General features: G+C 47.7%; 1 protein-coding gene across 1 annotated transcript; it reads left to right on the top strand.

Moving 5' to 3' along the window:
* The first annotated feature begins 3,591 nt into the window (after positions 1 to 3,591).
* Positions 3,592 to 4,316, top strand: LOC109767986 (uncharacterized). Its single transcript, XM_020326729.4, has 2 exons — positions 3,592 to 3,958; positions 4,061 to 4,316. The coding sequence occupies exons 1-2, from the start codon at positions 3,637 to 3,639 to the stop codon at positions 4,105 to 4,107; spliced, it is 369 nt and encodes a 122-aa protein (XP_020182318.1). The 5' UTR covers positions 3,592 to 3,636; the 3' UTR covers positions 4,108 to 4,316.
* The last annotated feature ends 18,977 nt before the right edge of the window (positions 4,317 to 23,293 follow it).

Below are 23,293 nucleotides of genomic sequence, written 5' to 3'. Positions count from 1 at the left end.
GAAAAATTAAGCCCAAAACAAGACAAAAAAGAAACCTCTCAAGCCCAGCCCATAGCGCATATTTGGCAAACACGAGAGAAAAGAAACAACAAAAGAAAAGGAAATTGACCCATCACGCACCTAAGCAACCGATTTCAGTATAAGACAGACATAGTTACATAGATCTTGAAGCAACAATGATCTAACGGCCAGGGAGTCGACTGAGTTTTAACAGTCCTATATGAGCCTAAACAGAGAAAAATAAAATGAAAAATAAATAAATAATAAAAATAATGATAAAAAAATAGAAAAAGTCGAGACCTATGAACCGCTACTAACTGAAGAACAAAAAGACACACACAAGTCACTTCACTCTACCTGTTCGTTCCCATCCTGTAGAAAAAAATCAAAAAGAAAAAAGAAACGGACCTAAACCTTGTAGAACAACCGGCAAAATAAAGCCCAACACACAAAGAAAAAGGACCTCCGCCCAGCCCACCACCTGAAGCCTGCCCCGACGAAAAAAACAGACAAAAAAACAGGCCCACCCAGTTCGTTCCATATGTGGGCTGATATACAGGAAACAACAGGGTTGCACAGATCCTAAAGCAACACAAAGATCTAAGGGTCAACAAATCGACTGAGACTTCACAAAAAAATCAGTCGACTGATTTTTAGCAGAGCCCATAGCCGATAGGGTGTGGACACTCTTGTACTCCTGTTTTATGTTTGGTCTGCTTTGCAAGAGGATCTTTTATCTTGTATCGGTTCAGTCATGCCCTTCTATATATAAGCGGAACCAATGTGTTTTATGGTAACATCTTAAAAATTCAAAATATGTATTTTTAAAACAATTTCTTAATATATATAATAGGGGTGAATTTTTTAAATATGTATTTTAAAAGAGAACCAGCAAACCGTACGCTCGCAATGAGCATCTAGTGACCAGACATCATATTGGGCCTGGCCCATGTATAGACGCACCCTACCACGACTTTGGGTTGGCCCATTTTGGTTGATTTGTTTTTCTATTTTTGGTTTATTGCTAGGTTTTTGCGTGTTTCTATTGCTTTTTTGCCAAAAAAAATCAAATGTTTTACTTTCATTTTTCCTTTATATCTTTCTAATAATATTATTTCCCCTGTTTTCATTTGGGTTTCTGTTCATTTTATGTTTGTTATTTAAAATCTTATTTTTATTTTTCACTATTTTATTGTTTTTCAGAAAATGGAAAGTAATTTCAATTGTTCATTGTTTTTGTAATTGAGGATTTCCAAATCATGATTTGTTTTCAAATTCGTGAGCATGTTTCTAATACTCATGGACATTTTTTCAAAAGTGCGACCTTATTGTATGCATGAACCAATTTTGTAAGTCAAGAGTATTTTTCCAATAAAATAAAAATTTCCTTAATAGCAATCAAAAGCGGTTTCCGTTTTTTCTCGAGGCATAAATGCTTGATCTTTTTGACCTTTTTCTCAGTGAACGACACTAGATTTTTCTCAATGGAGCCAGACGGTTGAGCGCTACTTGGGCCTAGCCCAATGGCGCGTTATAGCTCCACTCCTTCGTTCACTATAAATGGAGAATCACTCAAAAAACATTCTAAGTGAAGAATAGGAACACCCCTTATATACTCCCAAAAGAAAAGAAAAATATTAGAATTTATGGCCTAAAATCAATTGGGAAATTCGACAAAGACATGAGTAAGGGCAGCCCATCTAGACGAACGAAGAGCGAAAGCCAGATACCCAGGCTGGGCTCAGTCTCGGCCTACCTGAAAACCCGGAAAAACATGAAATTGCTGGAAGTCGTTTTAGTCGAAAATAATATCCCCTAAAAAAAATGTCAAAAATAATAATCTAGGTTTGCATCAAAAAATGAATAAATTAAATCAAAATGGTAATGTTTACGAAATCACTAATTGAGGAGTACTCCTTCCAAAGACCACTTCCACCTCCCAGGTTGCGACAAGTGACGTGCTACATGTACGCCACTTGTTGCAACCTGAGAGTTAGCCCTTTTTTTTCATAGATGCATTTATTCGAAACGTTTTATCTCTTAAACCGTGCGTCCAAGTCACAAACCATTTTTACCTTTGGATTCCTTGCGTTGAGATCTTCAAAACTAGATCACATGTTGATAGGTTTTGACAAACTTTTTTTTTCATAAAAAAGGACGAAAAAACGAAAGGAGATCACGTTTTGTTTTCCTTTTTCTGAAAGAGGCACGGTTGTGCCTCTCCCAGAAGCAAATCCGTGCCTCTCGCGGATGAAAAAAAAGGAAATCATTTTTTTTGTTTCCGAGAGACATGACCGTGTCTCTCACGAAATGAAAAAAAAGAGAACACATTTTTTTCCTTCTCCGAGAGGCAGGGCCGTGCCTCTCGCGGAAGCAAAGTTCAGTAGCCAATCCTTTTTTTCTCAATGATGCAGTTCGCTTGGAACATGGCACAAGGTGTGACGTTTCGAGCGGTGGAGGACAACCTGTTTGTCGTTCTAGTTTTCTGCCTTGGCGACTGGCAGAAGCTCATGGAAGAAGGACTGCCTCTCGAGAAAGCAAACTCGTGCCTTTCGCAGAAGTAAAAAAATGTGCGCAAAAAGAATTCAAATTCATTTTTGTCCAAAAGTTAAGAAAGACCGATGAAAAACCAAAAAGCCAAAAAAAACATCTAAAAAGCCGAAAACACGTGCGAAAAAAAAACAAAATTGAAGGGAGCGCCTAGAGCGCGACACATAGCGGCGGCTGAGAGCGCCAGCCAACCCCAAGTGACCTTTGGGGAGGCTCCGCAACGAGCGCCCCTTAATTAGTTGCTCTCCAATGTTTAGGTGTTTCGTGCTAGGCTGGTTTGGGCTCGAGCTTGGTATGTTTAGCCGGGTTTTGTTACATCCATCCCAAATCCTAGCCTAGCCTGGGATATTCTCATGTCTTGTTCCAGTGGCTGTAGGTGAAACCAAATCGGACATGGGCAGAGATGTAAAAAAAAAGAATCTAATATATGCGGATATATACTCATTCCTGTTATCTTAATTTAAGTTTTTATAACACAGCTTATGATGTAACCGACGAATGGGCGATCACTAATGGCCTCTGAGATTTTTCTAGGAGTTATATGTTAAATGGGACCTGCTTGCATTATTAAAGAGCCAAAAAAAGTTGGTGTAATGCGATAGAACTGTCTGCGATGCCTCTGCGATGATGCCATTTTCGAGCATCGACGGTGGAGGCTAATCTAGAATAGCTGATTATTCCTTCTCTTTTCAGTGACTGCGTGATGGAAGAAGGGGTTGGTTTTGTCTTGTCTCCATGAACAACCGTACCTGTAGCATCTGCAGGTTCATTTGCTCATGGACCTGATGCCTCCGGGCGCTCACTACACCCACTACCAAGACCCGAATTCAATGAAGCGACACATGCCTAATGGCAGTTCGATCGAAGATTTCAGCTCATTAATCTTTCTTGTCGCCGCTCACCGTTTTAATGCAACTAGCGCCGCCGTCAACCAGGTAGGTAGGTCGTCGATCTCTCCAGTCTCCACTCCGTCGATCGTACGTGCACCGGGGGTCCTCGGCTACTATATAAACGAGCTCCCACTGCCAGCATCATGCACACCACTCGCAAGCACACTAGCCAGCAGCTCAGCAGCAGCACACGAAGATGGGAAGCGCCGGAGCCACCCTCGTCCGCTTCCTGCTGTTGGCCTCGATCGTCGCCGGGTTCGCGGCGCATCTCGCCGCGGGGGAGAAGGACTGCTACGACGAGAGGGACATGATCATGAGCATCTGCATCGAGAGCATCAAGAAGCAGGGCTTCTACACGCCCCCGACCCCGGACTGCCGCCGCGAGGTGAAGAAGGTTGACGTGCCCTGCATCTGCCGGGTCCTCACCGCCTCCGACGAGCGTACCGTCAGCCCCGTGAAGCTCGTCATCCTCGCCCACGAATGCCACATCGAACTCCCCGTCGGGAGCAAATGCGGAAGTAAGCAGCTAAGCATGCGTGCGGACATTTTGCTTGCATAATCCATTTTTCTGTTCTGCACGGCCGGACTTGTCTAATCCACGTACCACGTAATTTTTGCAGCTTACACCATCGGGGGGCGGGTGCCACCACCATCCGCGCATGCGTGAGGAGTTTCGGTCATGGGGATCGCGCGAGAGGAAGGCCGGTGAAGGAGATGGAGGGTTCATGGCAGAATAATAACTATAAATAAAGTCCGCGCGTGCGTGCATGCCGAGCTAGTGAGCTATGGTCATCGTCATAAAATGTAATCTGCCATGGCATGTTACCGTGAGATCCCAATAATAATAATAGTAAGAATAAACGGAACGACTAAAAATCAGTTGACTGATTTCTATTGAAGTCTCAGTCGATGCCTTGATTTTTCTTTTATGCTAGCTGCTTGTCATGTTTAAATCAGCCTGTTAGGATGACACGGCCGGCATGTTTCTTTTTTTTTTCTGTTGGGCTACCATTGAAAATAGACTGTGCAAAGTGCAGAGAGCAAAGCGTTGTGTTTTTTTTTACTAGATCAGCATGTGTGTCCAATGTTTCCCTATATCTTCTAGCATGTCATAATCAATGCACACTTCTATTTTCCTCCATGCATTTTTTTATTTTTCTCCACGTTGTGGGTCAAACTTTGCTCGTATAAGATTTTGTAATGCGATAAATCGTTTAATCTATGTGCCAATTCGTGCAAATTTGTGTTGCATTTCCTTTTTCCGGTCACAACATTCTGTATTATTTTTTCAAAATGGCTTGTGCCAATTCATTTTGGATTTCTAGGATAGTTTTCCTTTTGATTTTTTTGTTTGTTCTTTTAAAATTATCAATTATTTCCATTCTTCTCATTTTTTCTTGTTCTTTTTTCTCTCATAATTTCTTCTTTCAAGTATGTTTGTGTTTTTTTTATTTTTATTTTTTTGAATTTTATTAATTATTAATTGTTCACGTTTATTTTTGTCATCAACACACATTGTATTCGTGTGTAACTATGTTTTTATTTATTCTTTATTTTTAGCCTCGAAGGAAAAATTGATTGTATGTAGCATGTTCGTTTATCCTTGCACAACTACACACGTCTCACTCCACATGCAATTGGTGAAGGACTGACCTTTGCGTATATGATTTTTTTTCTTTTTTTGTCGGGAGAGGGGATAGTTGCATGTCTGCCACTAGGCACACAACTCCAAGTGCGGTCCCCAACTACAACTACATGTCTTCAACGCGATTGCAACTCAGTGGTGTGTTTGTCAGGGGAGGGGGGTAGTTGCATGTCTGCCAATAGGCATGCAAGTGTAGTGTCGTCCCCGACTGATATTGCAACTCAGTAGTGTTTTATCGGGAAGGGGGAAGTTGCATGTTTTTCACTAGTCACGCAATTGCAAGTGTCACACCTGCCCGCAATTCTATGGTGTTTTGTGGAGGGAGGCAGTTGCATGTTTGCCACTAGGCACGCAACTGCATGCCCACACCCGACTGCAACTGGCCTTTGTTTTGTAAATCAGCCGTGGGAGAGGGGGTGGTTGCATGTCCAACATTAGGCCTTGCAACTGCAAGTGTCGCCCCTGTTTGCAATTGCATGTCTGCCTCCCAAATGCAACTAGCCTTGTGTTTTTGTCGGAGGGCGGCGAGAGAAGGAGGGGGCATTTGCATGTCCAACACTAGGCTTGCAACTGCAAGTATCGCCCTTGACTGCAACTGCATGTCCACACACCCAACCGCAACCGACCTTTTGTTTTGTAGGTGGGCCTCGAAAGAGGGGGTGGGTAGTTGCATGTCCGACACTAGGCTTGCAATTGCAAGTATCACCCTCGACTGCAACTGCATGTCTACACGCCCAACCGCAACCGACCTTTTGTTTTGTAGGTGGGTGTCGAAAGAGGGGGTAGGTAGTTGCATGTCCGACACTAGGCTTGCAAATGCAAGTGTTGCCCTCGACTACAATTGCATGCCCACACACCTGAATGCAACTGACCTTTTGTTTTATAAGTGAGAGGCAGGAGAGGGGTGGTTGCGTGTCCGACTCTAGGCTTGCAGCTGCAAGTGTCGCCCTCGACTACAACTGCATGTCTTCCAACATGGTTGCAACTGGATATTATTTTGTTGGACGGGGTGGGGGTGGGGGGGCATGCGAGGGGCTAACACTAGGCCTGCAACTGCAAGTGTCGCCCCCGACTGCAACTGCATGCCCACACACCCCTGCTGCAACTGACATTTGTTTTTGTAAGCCGACGGTTGAAGAGGAGGAGTTGCATGTCCGATACTAGACATGCAACTGCAAGTGTCGCCCCGACTGTAACTGCATGTCTCCCTTCAGATTGCAATTGGCCTTGTCTTTTTGTCAAAGGGCGGCGGGAGAGGTGGGGGCAATTGCATGTCCGACAATAGGCTTCCAACTGAAAGTGTCATCCTCGACTTCAACTGCATGTTCACACATCCAACCGCAACCAATCTTTTTTTTCTCGCTAGTCGGTGGGAGAGGGGGAGGAGGAAATTGCATGTCTGACACTAGGCTTGCAACTGCAAGTATCGCCCTTGACTACAACTGCATGTCTACACACCCGACTTCAACTGACCTATTCATTTTGTAAGTGAGGGGCGAGATAGGGGGGACAATTGCATGTCCAACACTAGGCATGCAACTGCAAATGTCACCCTCGAATGCAACTGCATGTCTCCAACATGGTTGCAACTGCAAGTGTCGCCCCCGACTTCAATTGCATGCCTTCGATGATGACGTGGGATAACGATTCGCTTTTTTGGAGATCGACCGTGCATGCATGTACATGATGCAGACGTATGTTTTTTATGCAGGAGTGGATGCGTGTACATGATGCATACGATTCGTGGTACCTTTTTTAGATGTGTGAAAAAACAAATTTATTGCCCAACTGATAAATATAATGGTAAAATGTAAGTAAAAATGAAAAATAAAAACAAAAAAATGATAGAAACCGTCAAGAAATTTGTGCGTACAACAATTTTCCTTTTTGAGGGGTACCTACAACAGCTTTTTTTTGAGGCACCTACAACATCTTTTTTTTGTTTTTGAGAAATGGCACCTACAGCAGCTAATATCCCGACTGTTGCAACATCGAGATGAGCAGCAGCTGCTGGCCCAACGCTGCTCCAGTATGCACGAAGACATTGCCAGCCCAAAAAGCAACAAGGAGGAGGACATGGGCTCGCTTGACAACCAACAAGCAACGAAGGGATGACGTGTTCTAGAAAAAAAAATGATGATGTCAGCCGACTTAGACTTCGCGACCTAGACAGACCCAAGAATAAAAGCCTTCCATCTAAATAGTTGACAACGGCTGCAGTTGCAACGAATTCGATATCGATGCTGGCTCTTCTCTGTTTTTCTTTTGCCCCGGTAACTGCCCGAGTATATCAATCCACTTGTCTAAATCTATATAACCCTGTGTTGGAACGAAGTGAATACGATATAAACTCGCATATTCCTCCACGAGACTCTACATCTACTTATTTCTCTCGTGGTGTTGGTCTTTGTGTTTGCTAGCCAGCTAGGTCGTGCCTTCTTCTGGACGTCAATTTATTTCTCTTCTTTATCTTTGTTACTTGTACGATTTTTGGCCCGATTTTCCTCATAAACGGATTTAATTTGTTCAGTTAAACTGGAATCCACAATCTCGTTTCCCGTCGTGGCTAGTCGTCGATCCAGTTGTTGGAGCAGCTCCAATGCACCGACCCAAATGATCCGCGCGTGTTCGTTTGCGTCGGAATAGACCAAAAGAACAGCCTAACGCGCTGACCCAAACCCCAAAAGCGTCCGCTCGATGTCCGTTTGGACACATTTCAGGCTCAAATTTACGCTCGGTTTGTGTCCATGCAGATTCGAGACAACAGATGCGCCGCGCGTCCGTTTGGTGTCCGCCACAGCCCCACCTATCAGTGGCACAACCACTGCCCGCGGTCGTATTAAACGTGGCCACCTACCTCGGGCCCACTTGGTAGTGGGTGGAAGCACCGGGCCTTTTTAATGCAAGCGTGCGGGGGCGGCCGGCCTCATCCACTTCCCCTCCCCCGTCCACATCTGGCCAAGCTTACCCCCTCGCCGGCGACAGCAAAACCCTAGCCATGGATTTCTTTTGCGAGGGGAATGGGAAGCTCCACGCCGGTGCCAGCTCGTCCCATGTGCCTCCTATTCCGCCGCCGCCACCTCCTCCATGTGGTGCGCCACAGGACAGGTTGTACATCCCGGTGCACCAAGCGTGCTGGCACTAGCAGTACCGCTGCCGTATCCGGATGTCAACCTGCCCCACGGTTGGCATCCCCGTGCCTGCAGTGCCACGGTTGGCATCCCCGTGCCTGCAGAGCCAGCTCGAGGAGGACGCATGCTGGGACGGCCTAGAGGAAGCCCTCGTGCTGCCGACAATGGGGGACTGCGTCTACCCCGGGCCCTACCACTGCCGCCTGCCCTCGAGCCCAAGGCCGAGCCCGAGCACACGCCACACGCATGCCCACGCCCTCGCGCACGCCCACGGCGCCCACCGAGCATGCGCCAGATATGTATGTGTGGACTGTCATTGTCTGCGAGTGGGTGAGACGCCAGCCGTACGTCTACATGGACACGCCACCGGAGGAGAAGGCGGCCTACCTCGAGCGATGGAGGCAACACTGGCTGGCGGAGGAGTGTGCCGACGGCGAGCACCAAATGCAAGACGAGCTCGAGGAGGAGGAGCGGCGGGCCCGCTGGGCACGAAAGGAGGAGGAGGAGGAGCGCCGCGAGTAGGAGAAGAAGGAGCGCGCCCGCCGCACAACAATGCCGTTGTGGTGCAGACGTCGGAGGATTCGACGCGGGCGGCGTGGGAGACCGCATTCCCGTGGGTTTGGCCGCCGCCAACCTTCGTCGACCTCACCGGCGATGACGACAACGATGACAAGGACTAGGCAGCGTGTTGGTGTTTTTTTATTTTTTATTAATATTTAAATGGACTTTAGCCGGCACTTGACCGACCGTTTATTGTTTAGTTATGTTAAATTCAGCCGCGTGTTTTTAAATTTGTTTTCTTTTTGTCGCGAAAAAATGCGCCGCCCACGCGTTGGACGACACGGTCAACCCAAAATAAAAAGTGGACAATTTTAAGGGACATGCTACGCGTCCGCCGACTGATCTTTTCAAAAGATCGGGCAGGGCGCGAGCCGTCCGATTGTACAACATGAGCCCTCTAGTTGTTTCTCTTTCTTATTTTTCTGAAACAAGACTTTTGTTGCAAAACCTCTGTTGTAACATGACCTTTCTCACAAAAGCATCTCTGGCCTCTTTTTGTATTTCTGGAACAAGACACTTGTTGCAAAATTTGCAACAACATCTTCAGTTTTTTCTCTGTATTTCTGCAACAAAACCTTTGTTTCAAAAAAAAATACAACAGAAATCATGTTGCAGAATCTCGTCGCCGCGTCGTATTCCTGCAACAAGACATTTGTTGCAATTCCTTTTTGCAACAGAGACTATGTTGTGGAAAATCATCCCTGCGTCGTATTTGCACTAACTTCGCCGTCGTCATTCGCAACAACACCGTTGTTGCAGAAAATTAGTGCGGATCTGCTCGAGAGCCTATCGCCTGCGGGAGGTATCCCACGGTTGTTACAGAGCACCGGTGGCCATAGTAGCCGAGCACCGGCCTTGTAGCACCATCGACGAGCTTCATGGCAGTGCGGCATGTGCAGTAGCAGCTCCTAGCAACCGCGAACAGGTCGACAGCGTATCCACACATTGGCAGCTTGGGGCGCCATGGCTTGCTGCAAAAAGGGAGGAGTAAGGGCTGCTTGCTGGAAGGGATGAGGAAAAATCCATGGTTGCTTGACTGCAAGGGGCAAAATTTCGTGTTTTGACCCTTTTGCCGTATAAAATCAGGAACTGACCCTGGTATGGAAAAATTTCGAGATTTGACCATTTTGCTACCGCCGGAGGCCCTGGCGGTAGAGATCTACAGGCTACCGCCGCCCCTCCTAGCGGTATGTTCCCTGACGCTGTCAGGCCGTTAACGGCCGTGGACACATGGCAAAGGGACCTACCGCCGCGGGCTATGGCGGTAGGCTCTTGCAACCTACCGCCGGGCTCTCTGGCGGTAGGTTGGTGGATAAGGTCGGCAGGAAGGGGGCTGTGCTGCTCCCCACCCACTCATTCACCCCACTCTTCTTTCGAGCTCAAGCTCTCTCCCCCTCTTCTCCCCCACCAAATCATCCACTAGATCCCCCTCCATTGCTTGAGATTTGGCCGGTGGATCGAGGCCATTTCCATCACCCAAGGTACCTCCCTCATCCCCCCTTCATTTGGTTGGTTCAAATCATGCATTTTGCTCATTTTGTTGGAATCACTAGTTCTTGGTTTTGTTGTGGTGGAATCAATGTATATGATGCATTTAGGGCAATGTTTGTGCTTTGACAATGTATTGTGTCACTAGCATTGTTTGGGTAGTAAGAAATATCATTTAGGGTTTTGTTAGGGTTAGGTTTAATGACATGGTTAGGGTTAAGGTTATGGTTATGGTTATGCTTAAGTAAATGCCTATAGGACGAACGTTATGGTTATAGTTTAATTAGGGTTTTGTTAGAGTAGTTACCTCTCGAATTATAGCTCGATCTACTCCTAGGGTTATAGTTTTTGTCAAGAGACGGTTAGGATTTTCGCCTTGGATGACCGTTATAGTAATCCCTCAACTTGTAGGATGGGATCGATCATCTTTGTTGAGACTTCCGCGGAGGCGGCGTCGAAGCGTGAACGTGCAGTCATTGAGGAAAAGATGGACTTGTGGGTCAAAGCCGTTGATGCATTGAATGCGGCTTGTAGAGATTTTTCAAAGTATTATGTGTCGAAGTGCAACGATGCCAGAGTTACATAATTGCTACAATTGTGGAAGACCCGGACACTACTCAAATGAGTGTACGACTCCCTACAAAAGAAGAGAAGATTCTCCCAAAAGAAGAAGTAGAAGAGAAGAATCACCACCAAGAGAGAGAAGGAGTAGAGATGATTGTTATGAACGAAGACCCTCTCGGAGAAGTAACGATTCGGAGAGGAAGGACAACTCATCAAAGAGCTACACAAAAAGAAGACATCAAGATCATGTTGGTGAATGGGTATCTGGCTCCGACTCCGACCATCACTCCGAAAGAAGTTATCACTCCGACTCCGAATATGCTCAAGATGAAGGTGTTGCCTGTCTAGCACTTGCACTACAAAAAAAAAGACACATCCATGACATTTTGGGCCGAACGAATTTTTTTCTGTCATACTTATGACACTTCTATGACGATAATTGTGACAAAACCCGGTATCATCATAGATGTGGTGGGGTCCTACTTCTATGACAACAAATCATGACAGAAAATGGGCTTTTCGTCCTGGGCGGGCCGGAGACGCAGCTGCATGACATTCTTTGGGCCGTCCATGACGGAAAAAACCGTGGTAGAAGCGAGGGCGAGAAAAATATCGGTGTGTTCCCGGTTACGGTGGGTGGTCGGGGCCGAGCGATGCGCGTTTCTCTCATACACGCATGCGCGTGGGTGCGAGGCGTTGGGCTCTAACTGAACCCGAGCGATTGCACTGCAGGCTACGTGTTACTGAACCCGAGCGATCGATCGATGGCTGTTAACTAAACCCGATCGAGCGATTCCTTCGCTACTGCTGCTAACTGAAGCCGATCGATGCTGCCTCTGGATGACCAGTGAGCGTTGCTGGGGGGGGGGGGGGGTTGGATGAACAGTTCCCGGTGGGGGTGGATGAACAGGACCCTGTGGTGTTGCCTCTGGATGAACAGGACCCCGATCGATCGAGCCGGTTGGGGCTGGATGAACAAGACCCCGTGGAGGGCTGGATGAACAGGACCACCCCGTGGAGGGCTTGATGAACAGTAGATGGTGGAGGGGTGGATGAACAGTAGCCCGTGGAGGGGTGGTTGAACAGGAGCCCGTGGAGAGGGCTGGCTGAACAGTAGCAAGTGGAGTAGCGCGCGGTGGAGGCTGGATGAACAGGAGCCCGTGGAGAGGGCTGCTTGAACAGTAGCCAGTGGAGTAGCGCGCGGTGGAGGCTGGATGAACAGGAGCCCGTGGAGAGGGCTGGTTGAACAGTAGCCAGTGGAGTAGCGCGCGGTGGAGGCTGGATGAACATGAGCCCGTGAATGAACAGTCGCAGGTGGAGGCTGGAGGAGGTCGACGGTGGATGAACAGTAGCCCGTGGAGGCTGGAGGGGGTCGACGGTGGAGATGAACAGTATCCCGTGGAGTCCCATTTTGCGGTACGCCACACCCCTCCCGATGAACAGGACCCCCGTTTCGACCGTAGCGCTCCAACACAAGTCCGTTTCCTCCGTTTTGCGGTACGCCACACCCCTCCCGATCAACAGGACCCCCGTTTCGACCATAGGAGGTCCGTTTCCTTTGTTTTGCGGTACGCTAGACCCCTCCCGATGAACAGGATCCCGTTTCGAACGTGGCCGGTCGAACACAAGGCCGTTTCCTCCGTTCTGCGGTACGCCATGCCTCGTTTCCATCGGCTGTTCCGTCCAAGCCGGTTGGCTCCCACACGTTCCGTTGCCTCCCGATGAGCACGAGCATTACGTTGCCTCCCCATGAACACGACGACGACGCAGTTTCTCCGTTCCGACCCAGCCATGTACATGAGCCCTGGCCGTACTTACGTGCGAGTAGGCGTTCGAGACCCCGCCCGTATGTACGTACGTGGCCGTATTTACTTTCTTGCACCCTGGCAGCTGTACGTACGTGTACATGCTACGTGCGCGCCTCTACTACGACACGTGCGCGCCTCTACATCGACCAGTATGTACGTACACGTTCGCGACCAGAATGACAACGCTACGTACGCTTCGACCAGCTGGGTCCCGACTGTCAGGCACTTCCTTGCGTGTGAAGATGTAGCTGGTGGGTCCCAGCTGTCTGGGGGGCGAATCGTTTTTTTGCCCGGACGCACTTCCTAGCGTGCGAAGATGTCGCTGGTAGGTCCCAGCAGTCAGGGGGGAAACGTTTTTTTCACGAAATATGGTTGCCCGTCCGGTGGGTCCCTGCTGTCAGGTGGAGGAATCATTATTTTCCGCGTAATAAGGAGGCACTTCCTTGCTGCGGCCGTGGACCCAGCTGTCAGCCTCTCCACGTACAGTCCACGTCTGATGGAAGCCATTCCTTGACCACGTTGACCATGCCGCGCCGAGAGCACCAGGGCGGTGGACGACGGCGAGGCCTAGGAAGGGGACGACACGGAGCCAGGGAAGACGCGGTAGTGGATGCCCACACGTAGAGGAGTATGAGGGTTCACTGGTTCGCTGCGGTGTGAGGCTGCCGTCGCCGCAGAATAACAGGGGGTGTGGGTGAGTAGAGGGATGGCCTAACCAGCGGTGGGAGTAGTAGGGGGCGGTGAGGCCTCCGCGACATCGCAGCCGGCCACGGGAGGCAGGAGCACGAGGCACGACCGGCGCTGCTTTGGGCGGCTGGAGCAAGGAGACCAGAGGTTGAAGAAGTACTACGGCCGTTGGATGGACATCGTACGGTCACTGGAGCTAGAATCGTTCATATTGACTAAGTTGACAAAGCCCTCCGTCCCCGTCAACTTAGTTGGCCCACAAGTCAGCCTCCCACTATTGTGGGTCCCAGCTAGCAGGGGGTATTCATTTTTTGTGCGTAATAAGGAGGCACTTCCTTTCGTGCGAAGATATAGTTGGTGGGTCCGACCTGTCAGCGGTGGGAACGTTTTTTTCGCGAAATACAGAGGCCCTTCCGGTGGGTCCCAGCTGTCAGGTGGAGGAATCATTATTTTGCGCGTAATAATGAGGCATTTCCTTGCGTGCGGCCGTGGACCCAGCTGTTAGCCTCTCCACGCACAGTCTACTTCCGATGGTGTCGTTCGTTGACCACGTTGACCACTCCACGCCGAGCGCATCCAAAGTGGTGGACGACGGTGAGGCCCTGGACAGCAACAAGCCGGAGATGGGAAGACGCGGGAGTAGAGTCGCCGACGGAGAGGTGTACGAGGGTTAACTGGTTCTGGTGCGGTGTGGTTAGGCAGTCGGTGGAGAAGAACAGGAGGTGTGGAGGGGTGGAGGGATGGCCTGGCCAACGGTGGAGTAGTGCTTCACAGCGAAGCGTGCTAAGCAGAACTGCTAGCAGCAGGAGGCGGGAGCAGGTGGTCCCGACGGCGCTGGAGGAAGAAGACGAGAGATTGAAGATGGATGCCGGTCGTTGGATGTAAATCCAACGGCTAACGATGTCAGAATCATTTGTTGACTAAGTTGACAACGACTTGCATTGGCTTCGACCTATTGGCCCACATTTCAGCCTCCAAAAATCTGGCATGTATTCAACCCATTTTTTCAGAATTTATAGTTTTTTTTGCGGGGTAGAATTTACAGTCCATTTGATCTTTTTTTTTGAATTACAGTCCATTAGCTGGGCTGGGTGAACAAATAATGTAGCGTCCATGCGGCCCATTTATGTTTTTCTTAAAAAATTACAGGCCATTTGCACTTTCTCGAAATACACGATTTTGCTGGGCTGATTCTAATTATAATGTTGGGGTGGGCGCAGCAATGTTATCAAAAAATAAATAGGGGCTGAGCATTTTGTTATATATATATATTTAAATAATAAGTGATTTATTATTACATTGGTCCTGAAATCTTACCAAGCTTTTGTACACAATCACCAGGATTTTCGTTGCCAATTTTTTTTCAGGATTTTATTGTTAAGAAATTATTTTTATAAGTTAATAAGATGTGGGATATTGTTTTCTTACATATGTAAGTATCTGTTAAATATATGATGACAATAACAATAATATATAATAACATATAAAATAATTTAAATATATATAATATAGTTAGAAGGGAAACATAAGTTGGACCAGGCGTTCCTATTCTTATAAAGAAAAATAGAACAGACCTCTGCGTTTTCTTCAAAAAAATACATAAATTGGGCTGCCGATGTTTCAGGAAAAATAACCTCGGATGGGAGGTCCATAGGCCGATCGATACATGACGGCCCTCAAGAAAATATAAACAGGCCTATAGACCTCCCATCCGAGGCCGTGGGCTGCGCATGTTAAAAAAGAAAGCCTAGACGGGGCAGCCCAAAACCCAGCTGATACTTGCTGCCCCAGTGATAATAAATGATACCTGCCAGCTCCCCGGCTTCCTTGTGAATTTATCTCCTATAGTAACTACGTTGAAGCACCTAAAAAATGTAACTATGTTTACAAACCCGTGGGCCCCAACGTCAGTATAGCATTAGGAGGAAGTATTTTTTCGATGAGGCACTTGCTTGCATACGACCATAGACCTGGTGGGTCCCGACTGTCCGCCTCTCCACGTACAGTCCTCTCCAGATTCCTCTTGTTTGTTCAGCATGTTCACAACGGAAGACAGCGGCGTCGTGGCGAGCGCACAAAGGCGCAGGAGGAGATCCGACCACCTGAGGAAGTGTCTTATTAGTAACGAAACAACTGAACTAGCCTAGTGGCCGAGTGACACTACCCGACAGCTGTTCCGCCCAGGTTTGATTTCACCTGTGCAGAGAAAATATCTCCAAAATTTTTGCCTCTGCCTTTATTGACATGTGGGTCCCAATTGTCATCTACGCACACCACGTCCAACACTTGCCAAAACTTCGTCCCTCGTTTTCTCTGTTTTTCGTACACTCGACATTGTGTGGGCATTTTGAAAATAGCATATCTTTTTGACTGTGCATCATATGAAGATGTGCTATGCATGAATGTTGATCAGCATGATGTTAACTGGCTGGTAGTTCCAGTTTCGACCATGAATAAAACTTCCAGCATATGATGTTAACACTGCTTGAAAAGGCCGTGTTAATATAAATGCTCTGCCTCTGAAAGTTGTAGTTTCTTATCTGAAACTGAACTTGGAGTTTCTTATCTGAAACAGAAACTTGCAGTTTCTTTTCTGAGAATCACATTGTCTGCACTTTTATACTCCTATGAAACTACATTTTTTTAAGTGCTAGAAATAGATCTCTAGAATTCATAAAATACTTCATATGCTCAATACTGCAAATCTGAAATTCAAAAGACATTCATATATGAAAGTACTCTCAAAATACACTACACAAAACACAATTCACAACCTGCAAATACTAACAACCCTAAGCTCCTCCTGAAAATTCACAACCTGCCTGACTATTGGTCTTGGGGGGGGGGGGCAATCCCTCCTATTCCTCGGCGGCAGACAGCCGCCCTGTGAGACGATGTGAACGGCGAGGGAGAGGATGGCGGGGAAGCGTCGTCGGGCCAACTGTTTTTCTCCTCTTGCAGTTGGGTTCGGTCGACGAAGACTCCACCGGCTCGCTCTGGCACGACACCCTCACAAACAGCACCCTGTAGATGCTCGATCCTTCAATCTCTAGTGGATGCTCTATCTGGGATCGATACTCCCACCACCGCTCCCTCACGATCTGATTCGGTGAATCTGTTTGCTCCATGGCCTAGAGGAGCAGCTCTATGTACTCCCGCGCGACTCCCTCCGGGAGTATCGCCGCCTTTTCGCTTTGTTGCAGATATTTGGCCATGGATGTCACCGTCGCCGCTAGTTGGTCCTTGTTGTCAAACCAAGACTGTATCTCCAACATCCTAGCTAGCTTCACAGGGTCGCCGTCTGCGATCCTCACGTATCGGTTGTACTCCTCCATCAATCTACTTCTCCACAGCACCTTCACTCGCCGGCGGTGGTTTTTGAATGGAAGAGGAGAGGAGCAGCGCTGGTTTTGGTTTAGAACGGGAGAGGAGCGACACTGGTTTTGGATTGGAACAGGAGAGGAGGGGCAGTGGTTTTGAAATGGAAGAGAAGAGGAGCGGCGCTGGATTTAGATTGGAACAGGAGAGGAGCTGCGGTGGTTTAGGAGGAGAAGAGCGGAAGAGCGGCGCTGGTATTGGAAGTATTTTTTTTGTTTTGCGTATTTTGGGTCAAAGTTTGACCACGTACTGTATTTGACAAGCAAAATGTGAATGCATGTCACCAAAAATTGTATCGTTTGGTTCGTATCTGAATGTACTTTCAAATTATATTATTTTTGCAACGTATAACATATATTTTATTTGCGAAAATCATGGTCAATTATGACCCAGAATAAAAGGGAGACTAGTTAATGTGGGGTCGCTTTCTTAATTGAAGGGTAAATTGATTTTGATTTTGATCCAGTCACAGCGCGCCGGCCCTCTCGTCCAATCCTAAATCGCCGCCGCACGCTCCACTCCCTCTTCTCCATTGCAAAACCACCTCCTCTCCACTCCATCATCTCCATTCCAAAACCACCGTGTCGCCTCTCCCTCTTCTCCATTGCAAAACCACCTCCTCTCCTCTCCATCATTTCCATTCCAAAACCACCGTCTCGCCTCTCCCTCTTCTCTATTGCAAGACCACCGTCTCTCCTCGCATCTTCCAAAGCTAGCACCGAATCAGGTAGATCGCAGGCGGCGACCAGGCAAAGTTAGCCAGGCTGAAGGAGATCCTTACTTGGTTTGACAATGAGTGGGAGATTTCGAGGACGGTAGGGTTTAAGGTAAGCTTCGCACTAACCTAATCTTCCACCTGCTCATGCTTACAATCAGTGTGACAACTAATGAAATCATGGTTACAATCAGCCTCCGAGTACTACGCCAATCACCCTTAAATAGCTTTGGACCTTTGGGTCAAAGTTGTGACACTGTGTACAAATAAAGAAAAATAGATTGGTGCTTCTTTCTGAAAAGAGTACTCCCTAGAAAACTACCAATATAAGCTACTAGTATTTGGTTAGAGGATTTGCTGCCAAGAAAGATCCGTCCACAGAGAGCGCCACACATCCCACTGGTGTTGGTGGATGCCAATGCGTGCATGGAGCATGGTTGGTGTCGGTAATTTTTACTTGGCACACCTCGCACTCTGCATATATGTCGGTTCCATCCGTACATTTGTGCAGTTCCACCAAAATGCAGCTGAATAACCCTGTTTGCACAGATAATGAAAAAGCGTGATTACATTATAGTGGCACTAGTTGATGAAATACGCAAAATAAATAGAAGAAAATATTGCGATAGTATCATAGTATGCAATGCTGCGAGGACGAGATGGGCCCTACGACGCCTCATACGGTACGCCACGCCTCATACTGGAAATCGTCCCAAGTCTCCCCGATACACCTTCTGCCAGTGATGAACATCAGTGTACAGCAGTAGTACAAGGAGGGGCCTTGAGACATTCAAATCTCTATTTTTGTGCAGATCAACTAAAATTAAGCACCCCAGTTTGCAGAAACGCTTAAACATTAACAATGGGACTAGTTGATGAAACATACATTAACAAAGAGAAGCACTTTCTTTATCTACATTGGAAATGAAATGATAGAGAGGACACTCGCTCTATTTTAACTGTATTATTACTTCATTTTATCAGTGACACTAGGGTCGAGCAGGTGGCAAACGAGGTGTACCGTGCGTCGCAAGGATGAAGGCCAGGGGTGCTTAGACTGGAATGCTGAAGCTGGCTCTTTCAGTCCCTATCTTCCCCCTGATGTTTCTGTGGTATCATTTGGGTTGTAATCCAAACTTGGTCGAGCTGGTGCTGCGTCCCCCTACCTGCCTAGCTTATGTGGCAAACTTGTCTCCTACTAGTACTCAGTCCGTTCTAGTAGTAGTTGCATAACTGCCCGTTTACACTGAGATGTTGTCGGATAATGGTTCTCTATGGTTGGGTTTCTTTAATGAAATCGGAGAGAACCCCCTCTTTCGATATATTAAAAAAATAGTGGCACTAGCGGTGCCAAAACATTGCCTCAAATTAATAATGCCACTAGATTAAGGTGCAAAATAATAACATTGCTGCTTTATCATGGCAGTGCCAAAACAGTAGCACAAGAGCAGGATCAACATGTAGGATCTGGCAAACGGTCAGACCAAAAAGGAACATACCTCGTGATGGGAAGCATATCTGCAGTCAACACCATCGTAGAAGGGATGACACCAGTCACCAACATGGATGATTCAATTCATGGGACCTTTTGGTGCAGTTCACCTAAAATGAAGCAATGTCCCATGAGCTAGCAGCTTCTTCTTCTTTTTCTTTTAAGAAAAGGGCTCCAGCCCCGGTTCCATTTCCATCAGAAAATGAAACCCACGGAACTTCTTCTGTATTAGTTGCAATAAAATTGTGCAACATCAAGGTTGGTCGTGAAGCTCCTGGAGAGTAGGCGGACCAGGATAGTTGCATCTCTAACGAAAAGAAGCAACTTATCTTAATGCGAAATTTAGCAGGACATGAAAAAAAGTGCCATTGATTCATATTACTGGAGGCATTACATTGAAAACAACATTGGTTTAACGTGTCCTTACTTTTAACAGTGCGACTGCTACATTTTACCAGTGGCATTACATAAGAGCGGCTCGGGGCAACAAACATCAGAAGAGGATATCTGGGTTGGTCCCATTTTTGTTCGGTATATAGCCACCTTATACTGTGTGAGGCTAGCAAATCTAGTGCTGGACTTACTCTGTTGACTTGTCCCCCAGTCCCCACTTTCTTTCCTTTTTCAACCAATAGATCGGGTTTATATTGAGTTTGTACTGCGTTCCCTTTATTTCCCTATTAGACCTAGAGACCAGTTGGATAGCCAGTCTCTGCTACTTTTCGCCCCCATTATTTCCTCTTTCGACCAAGTCCTAGATTCAGGTAACAAATCTTCCCCCACCCCCACCCCCTTTCTTCCTTGTTTGAACCAAGTACTACTAGATTCGAGTGCATGAACTAGTTTTACCTCTTAACAGTAAAAAATTAGGTGGTTTTCGAACAGCCGATCGATCCTATCTACACGAGGGGGCCTGAGAAATAGCAAAAGATACAAATGCAGCGACCTCAGGAGCTCGGGAAGTAGAGCAAGGCCGGTTTCGAAGGAAGTTATACCTGAGGGTCGCCGGGATGTCGCTAGGTGGGCGGTGGGAGGCCAGATCCGCCCACACTACGGAAACGAGGAAGAAGGGGTGGGAGGCCCTCCCTCGCCAGCGATGCTTGGGAGAGAACGGAGAGGCACGCTAATCAGGACGCGCCAGCAGTGGGCAAGAGCGTCGCCGAGGACGACCGCGTGAAAGTTGCACCTTTTCACCTTCCCCAGCGGAGAGGATCCGACTGGATCTGTGACCAGCGATGAGTAGAGAGAGAGTGTGGCCACCGCTGTCATGTTTAGATCTGGAGAGGACGAGACAGTGTGAAGAGAGCAACACTAGCAAGCAAGCGCGGAGGCTCCTGCCTATATAGTGGAGTACTAGTTTTCTTTTGTCTACCGGCCGGAGCCGGCTTGACCTCGGCAATGACTGTCGAGAAGTCTTCATGCACATGCCCCGGAGGCGCAGTTGTCGTCATTTTGATCTGAAGCACCGGATTATAACATATAACACGAAAAAATGCCACATGACAAGAAATCATAACCTCACTGCCCAAAGGAGACAAGATGAATCCCGACGGACAAACTAGACGAGGATCAAAGCTCAAATTAAAGATAAACTCGTAGAAAAGGGTTCCATCGATAGATGTCCTAATTAACATAGCCGGCTTGACCTAGATGGCAGTCGAGTAGTCTTCGTGCATGTGCCCCCAATGACTAGCCCAACTCAGTTGTCGCTGTTTAACCCTCGCAGTGATCCGAAGCACATGACACCTAATTTTGCGAGATGACAAGAAACCTTTTTTTAGATTTCTCACCAGAACTACAGCCCTGTACAACACAGCCTGCACGATATGTAGACGATAGCCAGTCCAGGCATGTCTGCTGGAGTCTGGTCACATGCATGGACGAACTGATCTTCCGTGTCTTGCAGGGATCGTCCAGGTACCAACGTATGTACTCCTACAACACTTCTCTAGTAGCTATCGCTCGTCTCTCTCTTCTATTAACTCACCCGACTTGCGGGGCCGGGGAGTGTGCCTATGGTCGGTTCTCAATTGCGGTCCCACATGTGTGTGAAAACGCAATATGACGCGTGTTCCATTCGGAGAGCGGCGTGCCAGACCGACCGACCGTCTGGGGTGCGAGGCTTTGCTCCATGGCGCAATCCATGGATACAAACTTAGTATACTGTACTATTTAAAAGTCGAGGGCGGGGCTTTTCCCGCGCGGTAGGCGGGGCAGTTCCGCCTAGTTGGTTCGACAGAGATGCGAGAATATGAGGGAGTAGGCTGCTGCAAACGTAGGGCTGTGTGATTTGACAGTGAGTTACTGCTGGACAGGTGGGGCCCGGTGATTTGACTTGCCATTATCATTTTAACTGCGGCGCTACGACCGGCTTGAGTCTCCCGATTCCTGACCACCTCCATACAGGTGCCTCTCCCGATGCTCCACCATGTAGAGGCTGGCTCTTGCTTGAGAGCCCACTCCTCCACTTTTTCCTTGCCTCTTTCCCCCACATATGCAAAAATGCCATGTAAAGCGGGCTTATAGGCCACTATTGTACTTGATCCTACAGGTGATAAGCCTGCCACATAGGCATAAAGTCTGATGTCGCAAGTTAATTAAGAAGAGAGAGACTAGTTTGGTGACCCCAGGAAGAAACGGTGATAAGCGCGTGTACCTAGATGAAGCAAACTTAGCAACAAAAAACTAAGCACCTATGCATTGGGGACTTGAGTTGCTAAGCCATTTAATGCCCATAGCACCTCATCTAAGCACCATTTCATTGGAAGAGGTCACTCCTTGGCAAATGCAATAAACACTACGAAGAAAGAGATAGAGAGAAGTAAACAAAAAATACTCTTATAGCCAACCTTATAGCTAACCTTGTTGTATGAGTGACTAAGTGATGACTATGTATGACATGCCAACATCAGATAGCCTAACGCACCGTGTTAAATCTCCAAGGGCGCGACCGCACGAGCGAGGCAACGGTCGTGGTAGGCGCGACCATGATACGGGCTGCTGGCAGCCCTTGGATCTGAGATCGAACGGTCACATGCTACGTTGCTGAAAATTTGCAGAATAACCCTCCAGGATAGGATATTCACCCATAGGTCTAGAATCACGCCATGCAACCGTTCGATCTCAGATACAAGGGCTAGCGGAAGCTCGTATCATGGGAGAATGGAAAGCTTCGTATCACCTGTAATTTTCCCGACGCTTGACATGACATCGAAAGCCATTTAATTGGGTGTCGAGTAGACAGGACATCTAATTGGGCCCCCATAGTACTGTGCGTGAATCCATTTATCCAACAGGCAAGCCACTACCCTGCCATTCGCACGCGCCCCCCACTCGACATTTTTACAATCGATAAACCGCTCCTAGTCGTCCCGTCCTTTCACATTACGGCAGTTCCACTAATCCTAGCCCTCCTCCCAAATCCATGGCGTCCCAAATCTCAATGATCGGCGGTGAGTACAAGGTTAGATCCATCACCGGCGATGAGTTCGACGTCATCTACACCCGTTCTTCCGCAACGGTGAAAGAATGCCTTGCTCGCTTCAAACACATGTTCGAAAACTCAAATGATGAGTGGGTCGCTGGGCTAGATGTTGAGTACACCACAGTCCTGGGAAGCGAGAAGAAATTAAAGGAGGCAGAGAAGAAGAAGCCCACCGTGATCCAGGTTTGCGTGCATGACTTATGCTTGGTCTACCACATATGCCATGCCGACGTTGAGTGCGAGGAATTTAAGAAGTTCCTCAAGGGCGGCCGAGTCAAATTCGTTACTGTAGACTTTAGGAACGACAAGGAAATCCTGGGTCGGATAGGCCTCGTTGTAGGCAACCCCTTCGACCTCCAGAAGGAAGGGTTGGTGCCCTGCCTTGATCAGCCTTCAATGCTGACCCTGGCAGGAGCCATGGTTCATCCTTTGTACGGTGAACTGAAGAAACCTCCGCACACGTTTCATCGTGCATGGCAGTGGACTGTACTAGATATAGACCACATCCACTATACTGCAATGGATGGCTACCTTTCTTTCAATATCTACAAGGGTTGGATGAAGAGCAAGAGCCAAGTGTGCGGTTCAAGCAAAGAAGTATCACCCAACAGGAAGAGGGACAAGGACGAAGTCGAGGACGTGGACGAGGACTCCAAGTAAGGTGGCAGTGTCGTTGCTCATGGTGGTTCTAATGCAGTGTCTACCGGATTAGTTGCTTAGTTTAATTCTGGTGTGCTTAGTTTTATTTGAGGGGTGTGTTGTGCTAAGCCCCCAGCAGAACTATGTTATGTTTCTTCTCGTTATATTCCGTACATTTCATCTTTTAGTTGGTATAGTACTACCACTCGTTTCTTGACATTATATACGTACAATATATATGGCCAACATCATATAGCCAGC

The sequence above is a fragment of the Aegilops tauschii genome, chromosome 2 (assembly GCF_002575655.3).
Source record: "Aegilops tauschii subsp. strangulata cultivar AL8/78 chromosome 2, Aet v6.0, whole genome shotgun sequence".
Classification (NCBI taxonomy): Eukaryota; Viridiplantae; Streptophyta; class Magnoliopsida; order Poales; family Poaceae; genus Aegilops; species Aegilops tauschii.
The sequence above is the reverse complement of the archived record's forward strand: the minus strand, read 5'-3'. Positions and strand labels throughout refer to the sequence as shown.

Excerpts from the sequence above, each read along its gene's own strand:
- LOC109767986 (XM_020326729.4), top strand. The coding sequence starts at position 3,637 with ATGGGAAGCGCCGGAGCCACCCTCGTCCGCTTCCTGCTGTTGGCCTCG. Across the intron at positions 3,959-4,060 it reads CGTCGGGAGCAAATGCGGAA|CTTACACCATCGGGGGGCGG; the intron begins GTAAGCAGCTAA and ends TAATTTTTGCAG.